The sequence below is a fragment of the Dicentrarchus labrax genome, unplaced genomic scaffold (genome assembly GCF_905237075.1).
Source record: "Dicentrarchus labrax unplaced genomic scaffold, dlabrax2021, whole genome shotgun sequence".
Taxonomy (NCBI): domain Eukaryota; kingdom Metazoa; phylum Chordata; class Actinopteri; family Moronidae; genus Dicentrarchus; species Dicentrarchus labrax.
The window spans coordinates 23,866,792-23,880,777 of record NW_026136723.1 but is presented as its reverse complement, the minus strand read 5'-3'; the positions used below and the strand labels follow the sequence as shown (position 1 = coordinate 23,880,777).

Sequence of the window (13,986 nt, the reverse complement as noted above, 5' to 3'; positions counted from 1 at the left end):
GTTAGAATCTGGAAGGGATCATGGTCAAGTAGTTGCTAGTTTGATTTTGTGTGCCGACGCTGGTTACAAAGAATCAATATCGAATCAAGGAGGGTTGAGTTTCCAGATAAGCACTCTTGGCCACTCTGGCTATTCATCATAAGTCTGTAGAAACCTGATAGGTCAGAAGAAATTATATTCCAGCACGAGTGGGGCCTCCTTATCTCTCTATAGCAGGGGAATAGGAGACATGCCGATCAATACCAGGCTGTTGTGTAGTACTTGCAATTATCAACAGCTGATTCTGTCCTCCCCCAGCTGCATCTTTTAATACCACATAATTACAAGTTTTGGGACAATGCCTGGTGAAAGGGGATTACAGCTTTGGTGAAGTATGCTTCATTCTTCTCTCAGCTTTGAAATAGCAACAGTCTGTGGAAGGGGAGGATCAAACAATAACATCAAAACAGATTTCATTGTGGCTTCATACTCTGATATTTGGCTTAATTTTCTATTTTGATCTTTAGATGATAGCTGTAGTGGCAAATAAGAGTTTTAATTGGATTCTATGACCCTGTGGTTGGTGATAGTGAGTCAACCACCAAAACTTAAACAGAAACTACAAAAATGAAGGTCTAGTAAGCCTTTTGTTTTATCTTTCAACGCCCTAATTCTCATTAAGATTACAAACTGAGTTCAGGTTCTCTCAACACATCCCTGACCATCACTCGAAGGAGGATTTCTTTCCCAACATAGAGACATTTTCAGTCTATAATGGCGCCAAATTGTGGGAGGTCGTAACAAATGAAGCAAGGGCTCCAACACCTCCTGTGGTATCCTGGCAGTAGCCTATCGCAGTCGGCTGAAGGGCATCTAATGATGGACCGGAGGCGGAGGCAACAAGGAGAGCGCCGGTGCCTCGGACAAACCTGGGAGTCTCACTTCCGACAGGCACCAGAGTGAGATCGGACCTATCTGCGACCTGAGCGAGATTTTTACGCACAAAGTTTGACTTTACGCACGAATCGAATCCGCCATTTAAAGATCTGCAGGATTTTCACATTTTCACGCCAGAATTACCTCCTCTAACGCGTCGACTGTGGACTTTACGCGAGACTCGACATAATAGCCTGTCCTCCTGTGGACGGATAACTGCTCCTGCTAGTGTTGCTCCGCTTAAGTGTCTGTGTGTGTGTGTGTGTGTGTGTGTGTGTGTGTGTGTGTGTGTGAGGCGTCAGATTCAAGCGGGACACCCATCCATCCACACAGCCTGAGAAGTCAGCGTTTCTTATGACACAAACTCATCCAGGAGCTCAGAATGGAAACAAGTCAGCCTCAAACCTAAACGGACTATCTCTACGTGCAGCATCTGGCCCTTAAAGTTAAACCCCAAGACTTCTCCAAAACGGCATGAGACGCTCACAGGAGTTCAGCTCGGACTAAACCATGTTGGAGCTGCTTCGGAGTTGTGCGTAAAAAGCAGCCGCACACCGGACAGGAAGTGAACTAATTATTATTAAACCCCATCCCTCATTTCCATATCTAGCGTGAGTTGGCTGGACGGCAGCCAATCACCCAGCGAAGGGCAGCAAGAGTCGTAAAAGCATTATCCTTCCTCCATCACAATTACACTGACATGCGCAATCTGCACACGGGCATCAACAGCAGCCTCCGTTCGCTTATTTCACCGACCCCGCTCCCGCTGAAGGGTCCCATTCGCTGCTCGTAGATGAGTCGGCGAAAGGCAGCAGCAGCGAGTCGCAGTGAGAGATCAACATGTCCCGCCGCAAGCAAGCCAAACCGCAGCACCTTAAGTCAGATGAAGAGGCGACACAGAGCGGAGCCCTCTGCGACAATGGTAGGTGTGCGGGAGGCTTTTAAACGACTTTTACCGGGTTTACTTCGGCTGCTGTGTAATGGACCACCGATTGTCGTTTTAAGAGCAGCTTCATCTAAAAGTGGTTTAATGCAAAGGACGCGTTCAAGTGCAGGAATATGACAACATTGACAAAGATGGTGGCTTTATTTCTAAAATATCTCAAACAAACTCTCACAAATTAAACAAAGTGCTTCAGTTGGGTTTTAGTTTCCAGTTTCTTCCTGACTCTTAATTATTATTATTTTTAACATTATTGAGGTTTTTTTGTTTTGAAAACCTTGTTAGTCTAAAAAAAAAAAAAAAAAAAAAAGTTTAAGATCTAGTCACTAGACGGGAATTTAATGGTGCACATTTTAATTAATGTTTCATTAAAAATGAGATCCAGATTTATTAACTGTGTGGATGCAGTGCGGAGAACAAACAGGATGCAGCACACAGCGATGCTCGAACACCTCACGAATGAAACCAAATCAGAACTATTTTCATTTATGTTTAAAAGTTCAGTAGAAACGGGGCCTGCTGTGGAAGTAGCCACCAGGCGAGGTGCTTTATGTTAAAGGGTTATTTCTGCAGATTATGTGTGAGGTTTTTCTGTGTTTTGGCTCGAGGCCTTCCTGTCAACTATTAAAACTCTCAAATTTCAACAAGAAACATTTACGATATAAACCTGGAGAAAATAATCTGAAATGAAAACCTTGGCCTTACTTTTATGATCATGAAAAATAAATGTATTTACATTCATGGAAACTCCTGTATTAGGCTTAATTAACGTAGACATTTTATTTTCTGTAAAACATATTTCATAAATAATATGTAAAACAAAAGAGATGAGATTAAATGGATCTCAACATCCAGTATTTCTTAATCTGAATGTTTTGCCAGGGGTGTGTATACAGTAATTATTAAAAAATGATCAGCCTTGTACACGTTATTTGTAACTAGATCTCGCCTCTTCATCATATTTCCAGCCTACCTTCTGATACAAGAGAAGCTTAACATCATTTCTAATATTTTAATATTTAATTAAACAATTTAATTTTCTCTTCGTGTACGTGCAGGGAAAGCCTGGATGATATTTGAACCTTTTAATCAACACAAGCAGCTGAGCACTTACTCGAATCAGCACCAACATTTTGACCATAAATTAACCTTTAAACTATTGGATATGTGTTCATGCAAAATTGGCTGAATTTTAAATTGAATTTGGCCTCTACTTTCTACATTTGGTGCAAAATCTTTGAGAAAATGGGTTTACATACCTACTATCCTCTAGCTGACAGTTCGTGAATCTAAATTAATCTAATTTAATCTGATACATTTCACATAGGCTGTATTTCTTTATATCAGTATTGACTTTGTTCGTCATTTATAGCATCAGACTGTTTATTCTCAAAAAGCAAAAGGCCTGCAAAAGTCTAAGCCAATTTCACACATTTATTCAATTAATCGTCACCACGGTTATTGTTGTTTATGTTTTCAGTAAATTCATATGTCACTCTATTATTATTAGTGGCTGTGAAAAGGTGTCGAGTGTGGAAGAGGCCCTCCCACAGCCCTGCAGCCAGGCAGGGGGCTGCGCCACCCTGAGATGGGCTTTGATTGAGCCTGCTGACTTAACCTTTGTAAGCCTCACCCTGCGAGGGGCAAGTGCTCCATGTCTGGATCATAATACAATTAGTACATCTGAACCACTGACCTCTGCAACCCAGAGGTCACACAGAGAGCCAAAGAGGCATTAACGTTGGGCTGAGAGTCTGTTTGCTTTTCAGCTGTAGCTGCATGATTATTTATTTTTTTTCTCCTCTCATCGCCAAACTACACAGCAAGAAACAGACATAAATCTGTTTTCCGCTCCTAACAATATGGATTGAGTGAGAGTGACATTTTTAAATAAATTTCTACCAGTGTTGTATCTGGAAATATATTCAGAGCTTTAAATCAAAACTGATCTCTTCTTTGTTTTTTCTGGAAGTGAATCTTACAAAGTGCAGACAAAATCCTGAGCTAAAACAGTGAAAGTGTTTTCGCGCCTGTGTTTGCTGAATCGCCTTGGTGATCTCCAGACCACCCACTTGGTGAGCCAGCGACTGATTATTTACTGACAAGTTTGACTTTTAAATAGATTTTACTCACTCAACTGTGGTTACGCTCTCCTTTTCTGAACTGAAACAAAGTTAAAATCAGTTTTCATTATCTCAGATGTGACACAATTAGAAGCTAAAGCCTGTAATGTATTAACAACTTATTACATATTAATACAGAGATTGCACTGTGTGTGTTTGCATGAGGATTTGTTCAGTGTGCTGGTATAATTGTAAATACACCAAACGTCTCAGTCTGTGTTTAGCCTGAGCACACTGGGACTCGTTCTTAAGGTGGTGAAACATAGTGATAATTGTAGTGTATTGACTACTCATGGAAACACAAACACACACATGCACACAAATGTATGTGCACACACACACACACACACACACACACACACACACACACACACACACACACACATTCATGTTAAATTCAGCGCAAACACACACAGGTTTAAATTGCTTTGTGTCCAGATTTACTGTGTTTAAGAACAACGGTGCAGCACATATGTCGACCACACACACACACACACACTCTCTCTCTCTCTCTCACACACACACACACACACACACACACACACACACATATATATATACATACACGTCCTTTAGTGTCTTATTTTGCTATTCATGAGTGTGTGGCAGAAAGAAAATTATTTTTAATGAAATAAGTAAATTATTGTCACATTCAAACAAAAATATTGGATGAATTAAAAAAGAAAGTCATATCTAAACCTGATAATATCCATTTTTCTACTTGTCGTCCTTTTAAAATTGTTATTCTTAAATTGGTGTAGGGAAGCCCGAGTGTATGTAACAATAATTTACTATTGATTTCTCCAAATCTTTCCATCTGGTATTGCTGTCTGTTTCCTAATGGGGCAAAGCCTGAACAGATGCAACAGTGATTCTAAAGTGTAAAGTCTTTTCCCAAAGAACGTCACATATCAGCTACTGAAGGAGGACAAAGGAAAATGTGATGTCAAAATTGCTGTCAAACAGAAGGAAAAATTTGTTTTATTGTCATATATATGTTGTATACAGAATTATTTTACAGATATATATATATATATATATATATATACAAATGTAATACAACTCCAATACATTCAATTCCACACAAGTTAGGAAACAATAAATCCATTTATATCTCATTCACATGGGTCTTTTATTGGTTTAATTTTATTTTCCTTTAACTTTAGAGCTTGATTATATGTAAAAGTGGCAAACTTTGCACATATAATTGAGGTATTTCCTGCAATAGAAACAACATTATGTTGTCTATTGAAGCTGTGATAGTATAGATTGAGGTCTAACATTAATACACTTTAAATAGCCTGGTGCTGCAGAATCATGGTTGAGTTTGTCTGGAAATAGGAAAACAATTATGTTTATCGCAGCACAATCAGTAATACAGTAGAAATAAGAAATGTATAACATCTGTTTAAAACAGTTTGGAGTATGAAATAGCTGCAATTTAGTACGTAAAAACACCTCATTAAGGGTTTTGGAGGAACTTCAGGTTTCCTAATGAGCTTAGACAAAAAGTGTGTAGTTTTTGAACAAAAAGGGATAAGCGCACAATCTTTTCTATTAAGATAAGACACATTACTGACATGATATGAATGCACAAAAAAATCAATATACTGTATGGAATTTCATTATCTGTGTGAATGCACAATTGAGAGGTCAGATAACTTCATTGAACTTTATTGATTTTTCGGGAAGATTATTAACATCTGAAAACAGGGGGGTGTCAGTTTTAAAACCTTCGTAAAACAATTGAAAGTAATGTTATTATGGGGCCTGTTGAAGTTTAAGATTGAAAGTTGGATCACAGAATAATTTATACATCTGCACCTGCAGTTTAACAGCTGTACATTTAAATATTTGGGAAAACTTAAGCTTTTCTATAATGTAATTTCAAATATAAATAGAGAAAAATAAGGGGCTATTATTTACAGTTAAAACCTGGATTTTAGATTCCCATTCTGTTTTCCTCTAATAGCTTCATATTTTCCACACTGTATGACAATGTTATATATGTGTATTGGGAAAGGGTAAAATATAGAAATTTAAGATGATTAAGATTTCTTTTACATTAATTAATCTGTTTCTAGATGTGTTTTACATTCTTGATTGTTATCTTTGGACACTTTGGGACCTAACTACAATGTGATAAAGGAATATGCATGTCTCTGGTGAAATATCAACACAATACATTTTGTGGTCTTAATCTGTCTTTTTTTCATGCTTTCAGGCCTCGTGGAGGGCATGGAGAGAGAGGAGACCAATGAAGGCTGCCACAGCAGTGAGGAAGCACACATCTGTGACAAATGCTGTGCTGAGTTCTTCACTTGGACTGAACTGAGTGAACATCAGAAAGTCTGCACTGAGGATCCCTTGGTGCTGATTGTGAAGGACAATGAGCGGATGCCAGTTCCTGAGGAATCTCCTATCGGACCCTCTCCGGTTCCTAGTGTGTCATCGAGTGACTCGTCTGCAGCAGACTCCATGGACGCTGGCTTTGAGCTGGGAGAAACGCTGGTGAATGACAATGACAGTCTGGACAATTTAGAGGAAGACAGGGAGCAGGATGAAGCCTTGGAGCTTGAGCATCGCCCACAGGACAAATACACCACAACCTCCAGCCCTCAGCCTCCAGATTCAGCTGAGTCCACTTCCCTCCAGATGTCAGCTGCTGGCAGCTACAGCATGCCGAGTACAAATGTGACTCTGGAGATCCTACACAGCACCCGGGTGGCTGTTGCTCAGTTCTCCCAGGGGATCAACAGTTGCGGCACTGTAGGGAAGGCAGCTTCAGCAGCCATCCCGATGATCCTGGAGCACCTGCTGGCTCTGCAGCAGCAACAGGTCCACCAGCTGCAGCTTATTGAGCAGATCTGCAGCCAGGTAGCCATCATGAACAGACAACCAACACAGGCGGCGTTAAAGCCAGTCTCCAGTTCTCTGTCTCTGGCACATAACCCTTTCCCTTCTCAAGGCATCATCCCTCCTACCATCCTGCCACTGTCAGGAACAATACCCTCAACCATCAACGGACAGGCTGCTGTTTCTTTGTCTTCTGTGCTTGAAAAGACACAAAGTCCCCCCTCACAAACTATATGCGGGCAGTCCACCTTTAGAGATGTAACATGTACCTCAGCCTCCTCAGAAAATTCAACCCAATCTCTCTCCAGCTGCAACAGCGGTATCTCCACATTACTGCCTCCTTACACAGGCTCACACACCACCAGCATTAGCTGTACTCAGACACTGAGCTCCTCCAGCCCGCTCTCCCTGGGGCAGAGCGGCCTCCTCAGCTCATCCTCCAACCTGCCATTTCTACCTCAGAGCCCTCCCAGCAGCGTCATTTTCCCCAATCCCTTGGCTAGCATCGCCGCCACAGCTAATGCACTTGACCCTCTAGCGGCCCTGATGAAGCACAGGAAAGGGAAACTGCCTAACGTGTCCTTGTTCGAAACGAAGCCCAGCCCAGAGGAACCCTTCTTCAAGCATAAATGCAGGTTCTGTGCCAAAGTGTTTGGCAGCGACAGCGCTCTGCAGATACACCTGCGCTCCCATACGGGAGAGCGGCCCTTCAAATGCAACATCTGCGGCAATCGCTTTTCCACAAAAGGGAACTTAAAGGTGCACTTCCAGAGGCATAAAGAGAAGTATCCTCATGTTCAGATGAACCCCTACCCAGTGCCAGAATATCTAGACAATGTGCCAACAAGTTCTGGGATTCCCTATGGAATGACCATCCCTCCAGAAAAACCTGTCTCCTCATGGCTGGATAGCAAACCTGTTGTAGCAACTCTGCCAGCCACTATGGGTCTTCCGCTTTCCTCCACTATTACCAGTATCGGAGGCTCAAATGACCCTGTAAGTGTAACACCATCCGTTAGATCTCCCTACCAGCCAGCTCCTTTTGAATGTGTACCTTTGTCACCTAACCACAGAGGCAGTGAGGCTCATTTCTCTCCTGTTTCAGAGTCTAACCGTGAGACAGAAGCATCAAATATACTTAATACACAAGGGGTACACCTGCCCCAAAACTGCTCCCTGAGACTGAGAGCCAACCAAGTAACAGAAGCAACCAGCGCTATGGTCCCCTCTGTGGCTACCACACCTGAACCCGTCACCTCAGCATCCCCTCTCTCCAACTCTCCACCCCTCTCGCTGAACTCAGACGAAACTAAATTCCCGACTGGTGGCCTCCTGGACTCTATGCAAACATCTGAAACCTCAAAGCTTCAGCAGCTGGTGGAGAACATTGATAAAAAGATTACAGACCCCAACCAGTGCGTCCTCTGTCACCGCGTCCTCAGCTGTCAGAGTGCGCTAAAGATGCACTACCGCATCCACACCGGGGAGAGGCCCTTTAAATGTAAGGTGTGTGGGAGGGCATTCACCACTAAAGGCAACCTGAAGGCTCACATTGGTGTTCACAGAGAAAACCCTCCTGTTCAAGTGCAGCACTCATGTCCCATTTGCCAGAAGAAGTTCACCAATGCTGTTGTCCTTCAGCAGCATATCCGTATGCACATGGTTGGGCAGATTCCAGACTCAACCCTGATGGACGGGATGCAGGAGATGGACAGCGACATCTCTGTCAACGAGAGGAACTTTGACAGTCTCAGCAGCAATAGCAATGACCTCATTGATGATATTTCAATGGAGGAAGAAGAAGAAGAAGAGGAGGTAGAGAATATGGAGGAAGGTGTAAATCCATCTAAACACTTGATCTCTGATTGTAATTCTCCCCCTAAGTCGTCCGCTATCATTTCAAGTATAGCTGCTCTGGAGAACCAAATGAGGATGATTGACTCTACTGTAAGCTTAAACCACTCCTTTGGTTTAACATCCCTAACAAATGGTTTTAATCACAGCAGTCAACTCAACGCTAAATGCTCTTTATCAGAGAAACGGGTAGAGAATTGCAGCCCAAATGTGTCGGAATCCTCCTGTTCACCTCGTGTATCGGCATCTCCTATTCAAAGCAGCTCAGAAGGCATGACGATCAAATCACCTGCAGTGACCAGCAACAGGCTAGAGTCCCAAGAGCCTTTGGCAGCCTCAGTGAAGAGGGAGCAATCTGAGTCTCCTACCTCTGCATCAGCAATAACAGTGGCCCAAGAGCTGAGAGGAATACAGGCCAGCAAGCTATGTGTGAAAGAGGAGACTCCTTATAGCATGTCGTTCCAACTGAGCAGAGAAAGAGGTACATGTGAAATGTTTTTTTTAGGATGTTTCAATAATCTTTTTAAAGTTTGTTATATTTGTGTTACATTTTAAGGGAGGAAAACTTCACCTCTGCACTTTCATTTCAGCTGCAGGTCAAAACATTCCCAGCCTGGTTACCAGCACATCATCAGGCATGATAAAAACCGAGGTGAATGGTCATAATCAACCAAACAACCTGTCTGAAGGGCAGCACTCACCATTCAGCGTCCACATCCCTCCAGCTTACGCATCAGTCGGCAGCCCGGGCATGACCTCCCTGCTCGGCCCGGCTCCTCCTCGCCGAACTCCGAAGCAGCACAACTGCAATGCCTGTGGGAAGAACTTCTCATCAGCCAGCGCCCTACAGATCCATGAGCGCACACACACTGGAGAGAAACCGTTTGTCTGCTCCATCTGCGGCAGAGCTTTCACCACAAAAGGCAATCTGAAGGTAGATAAAGGAGGTTTTTTCTGTGTTGTGCTGTCTGGATTCAAGCTGATAGCTTTGTTGACATATTTGGTGGTAAATATCTGTCTTTTTGTAAAATATTATATCTTGTCAGATGATGATGGAGGGTCCTCCACAGCTACAGCTAAAATAAACAAATTAATAATCATCTTTTAAATAATTTTTTCAATCTACAAATTTATACTACAAGGGTAGTGGGTCTAACTCTGAGATGTGTTTTATAGTGGATAAGAGCACACTTCCTTTCCTTCAGTATTGTACTACAATGCATGGCAGCAACATAACCTCCCAGCAACTGTAGACAAACAAAGCTTTCACAGGTTCTCTTGCATAAAGCCCCCCTGTGTCTTCCCAGGGAAAGGTCCAGAATGAAAAGAAAAAGTAAATCCAGTTTATAAATTAAACTGTCATTAAAATCCCTGTTAAAACACAGAACATTCCCCCCTTTATCAAAGACTGTACCAGTTCTACTATTATATATATTCTATATTTATTCTCATAAAAATACACTTACACTTTAGCAAACATTAGAAAATTAGGAATACCGGAAGTGTCAACGTGTACCTTTCAAAATGAAATCTGCTAAATATACAACGAAAGATTCAAGAGAAATGTATAATGTTCTGCTCCTAATTTACTGCGACACCATAGTGTTTGTTTCTAGGTCTTGTCCTTTACCCGAACACCCCTCCACCCCAATCTGAGGGAGACTTCTAAAAATGAGTATAGGGCTGCAGCTTACCATTATTTCCCTTATCAAATAGTCTTCTGATTATTTTCTCCATTAATCAATTCATTGTTTTGTTTATAAAATGTAATAAACTAGTGACAAATGTCTCAAAACCCAAGGTGAAATCTTCAAATTGTCCAATCAAAAGGACAAAATCCAAAGGTATTTCAGCTATTAAAGCAGAGAAGAAGCAGGAACCAAATATTTGGCATTTTTGCTTTGGAAAAACGTTCAAATGATTAATCGATTGTTAATATTTTAAGTGATTCATTTTCTGTCGACCGACTAATCGATGAATCATTTCAGCTCTGAATCAGTATTGGCATTCAAAACCCCATACTAGTGTAGTTAGTATTGTCAGATCTTGTAAACTCCGACTCTACAAGTAAAAAAAATATATACCGGAAACATTTTTACATATTAAAAACTTTCAATAACACATTTTTCAATATATAGAATGGGAGAGTATAGTTCAATAGGGAGATTCAAGTAACTTCTTCTGCAGGTGGCTTGATATTTACTGGGATGTTTGTATTCTGAAATAAAAGCTTCCACTAAATATAATATGTTACATGTGATTTTTCAGGTTCATATGGGAACCCACATGTGGAACAACGCACCAGCCAGGAGAGGCCGGCGGCTGTCAGTGGAGAACCCCATGGCCCTGCTGGGTGGCGAGGCTGTGAAGTTTGGAGAGATGTTTCAGAAGGACCTGGCAGCACGAGCAATGAATGTAGACCCTGGATTTTGGAACCGCTACGCGACAGCTATCGCCAACAGCCTGGCCACGAAGAACAACGAGATCTCAGTGATCCAGAACAGAGGCATCTCTCAGCTTCACCCTCTGACTGCAGGCATGGACAGAGTGAGCACCGCAGGAAGTCCAATAACCAGTCGAACCAAGACAGGCATGGACCTGGGAAATAATAGGCATTTTTCTATGCTGATTGATGACAGCAAAGAAATTGGAATCAATTGAAAAAAAAAAAAAAACACTGAATGGTGACTTGATACTTATGCAATCTATTATGGACGTTAAAATATTTGTAAAACACCTTGTTTGTTCTTATGTATTATATATAGACTTAAAAAAAATGAACTTTTTATCAATTGACAGAGAATAGTAGGGTATTCACATTTTGCTATTTTACTTTGCCGTCATTTGTGAATGTTTTTTTTTTTTTTCTATACATTAAATAAGTTGTTTAACTTGGACCTGAGAATTCCTACGGTGCTTAGAGGTATGGTTGCTCTAAAGAAGGGAACATGTGTTGAAATCAATAATGCAAAGAGTCTGCTATCTCCTCCGGACAGCTGCCCAGCACTGATAGCTGGCGCAAAGCACAAGACATGCTCATGAATACCGACAATTAGGAGTTTCAGTGAGGTATTTTCAATGTTACGGTGAGAAATTGTCATTCCTAAACAACAGTTGGACCGAATAAAAACTAGAACAAACAGTCTGTATGTTCAATTCACTACCTCTCCATGTTTAAACACTGAAAAGAGCCGACTTGTCTTGGTGTTATTTCACACACTACTCCATAGAAATTACATCAGTGCAAATTGTTCTCTTTCATTTCATCTAGCTTCATCTCCACAACTACTAAACGTCACCTCTCTCTTGACCTCATGCATTATGGAAGCAACTTTAGAGTTATTTGTTGGTTTCAGTTTTCGGGCTGCATAATGCAGTTTTGTATATATTTGGTGCAGTCCATCTCCACTGGGAGATGATGAATCAGACAGGTCATTTTATAATTTATCAGAAGAAAGAATCAGAAGGGGGAAATTTTTCAGATTAATTGAGACTTCCTTGGAAATGGCTGCAGCAAACTATTACGCCAACTTATCTGGAATATTATCTTTTACTAAAATGAAAAATAAACAAACTTTTTACAAAAAAAAAGAGGTGGGTTTCAGGAAGACACTAAACTATTTTAACTCAGCCTACATGTGAAAAAAAATATTTAACTCATTACCTTCTTCTGCAACTGTATCTCACAGTTTCTTTTTAATTTGACACCACATGCTATGCAAAATATAACACTCTGTACAATGCTTCACAGTCTCATTTTACCACAAACTATACATTTTACTTGACCACACTGTGGAAAAAAGTCTGTGTGAGCCCAAACCGACCATAAAAGCCCGAACCCCGACCCAAACTTAAATTTCTGCTTAAAATAAATAAATAGAAGCAAAAGTAAACTACATTGTGCATAATTTAGCGTAAATTATTATCAGAACTAATAAATAAAACATTCACATATTAATATGCATTATTTATAAAACATATATCTGTCCGATCCCGACCTGTGGCAGCTGTTTTGATTCTCTGTCTGAACCCGAATGGACCCGACTCGGACCCGCTGGGTTCGGGCTGGGTTCGGGCCCAGGAAGAGAATCAAAGCTCTACTTCACTTACTCCTGGAAAACACAAACTCCCTTTTGTTACGTTCAGTCAGGCCTACTTTTGGTTAAAAAAAAAGACCCATTCTTTATTCCTTATTTTGCAATGTTATGCTACAGTAACATAATTGCGGCGATAACACGAACAAACAACCCACTCTCTATTCCCTCTGACCTTAAACCTCGCACCCGCAGTTCCCCCTACCTCGGCCGTGAGTCTTCATAATTACGACGGTGCGTGAACGCCGCCACACACAGACACATCCCTAACCGTTGTTTAACGTGACGTCAGGACGCGTAACCGCCAAGATGGCTGACAGCATCCCGTTGAATCCGGTGCGGAAGAACTCGAGGAGAGCCCCGTATTACAATTCAGCCCGACATTCAAGGTATGGAGGAGGGCTAGCTGGGGCCGTGTCTTCGAGCTTGTACCGAAGAAACCGCCGGTGTATCGTACATTGTTTAAATGTCGCTTGCTCCCCGTGTACAGTCTGTGGTCGCTTCGCTGTTAGCTTGTGTTGCTATCCGCGGTTCCTTCTTTCTGATAACTGTTTTTTTTTTTTGTTGTTGTTGTTGTTGTTGTTGTTGTTGTTTTTCTCCCATTATATCACATTATAAAGCCACAAACCCGACACATGTTCAATCTGCTTTTACTAGTCCAAGACGACACACCAGACAAACCTCTAAGTTAGTGACAGATGAGTTAAAAGATATTGATCCGTAACTCCCTCTGGCGTTAAGTTACAGTCACATGACAGGTTACAGTCACAATGTGTTGTTGTTGTTGTTGTTGTTGTTGTTGTTGTTGTTGTTGTAGTCTTCATTCAGCTTGTTCATTTTTCAGACTGGACGGTCAGGAATGGACATGAAATGAATCAGACATCAGCAGGTACTTTTAGAGCAAGTAGTAGGTTGTTACTGTTTAAATCAGTGGTTCCCAACCTTTTCCCCCCCTTTTCTTATATTATATAACATTATCACTGAGTAAACTGACGACTTGGTGACATATTTCATATTATTTTTAATGCATAACAATAATAATAACAGTACAGAACTGATAAAGCTAAATAGTGAACACAATACCTGAAGGAAGTTTGTCTAATGTTGCATTACAGATGAGTTTTATGGATTTTGAATCCAATTTTCTGCCTGCATTGTGTCAATCAGACACGTTTAATAGGCTTCCTTTTTTTTTTTGCAA

The 13,986-nt window shown here is 41.2% G+C and overlaps 2 protein-coding genes across 5 annotated transcripts in view; both read left to right on the top strand.

Annotated features, from left to right (window-relative positions):
* The first annotated feature begins 822 nt into the window (after window positions 1-822).
* Window positions 823-11,882, top strand: sall3b (spalt-like transcription factor 3b). Of its 2 annotated transcripts, none has more exons than XM_051391482.1 (4): window positions 823-1,837; window positions 6,206-9,172; window positions 9,282-9,625; window positions 10,960-11,882. In XM_051391482.1, exons 1-4 carry the CDS (start codon window positions 1,756-1,758, stop codon window positions 11,350-11,352), a joined length of 3,786 nt encoding a protein of 1,261 aa, XP_051247442.1. In that variant the 5' UTR covers window positions 823-1,755; the 3' UTR covers window positions 11,353-11,882. The 2 variants fall into 2 exon arrangements, with proteins under 2 accessions (XP_051247442.1, XP_051247443.1); XM_051391483.1 differs by lacking the exon at window positions 823-1,837 and adding an exon at window positions 3,834-3,933.
* Window positions 11,883-13,081: 1,199 nt separating this feature from the next.
* The window catches only part of atp9b (ATPase phospholipid transporting 9B), a 41,689-nt gene continuing 40,784 nt past the window's right edge, over window positions 13,082-13,986 (top strand). For 2 of the 3 annotated variants that reach the window (XM_051391484.1, XM_051391486.1), the window contains exon 1: window positions 13,086-13,174. In XM_051391484.1, the coding sequence (XP_051247444.1) occupies window positions 13,095-13,174 (80 nt within the window). In that variant the 5' untranslated portion in view covers window positions 13,086-13,094. Of the gene's footprint in view, window positions 13,175-13,629; window positions 13,675-13,986 lie in introns of all 3 variants that reach the window. The other variant, XM_051391485.1, reaches the window with a different exon arrangement.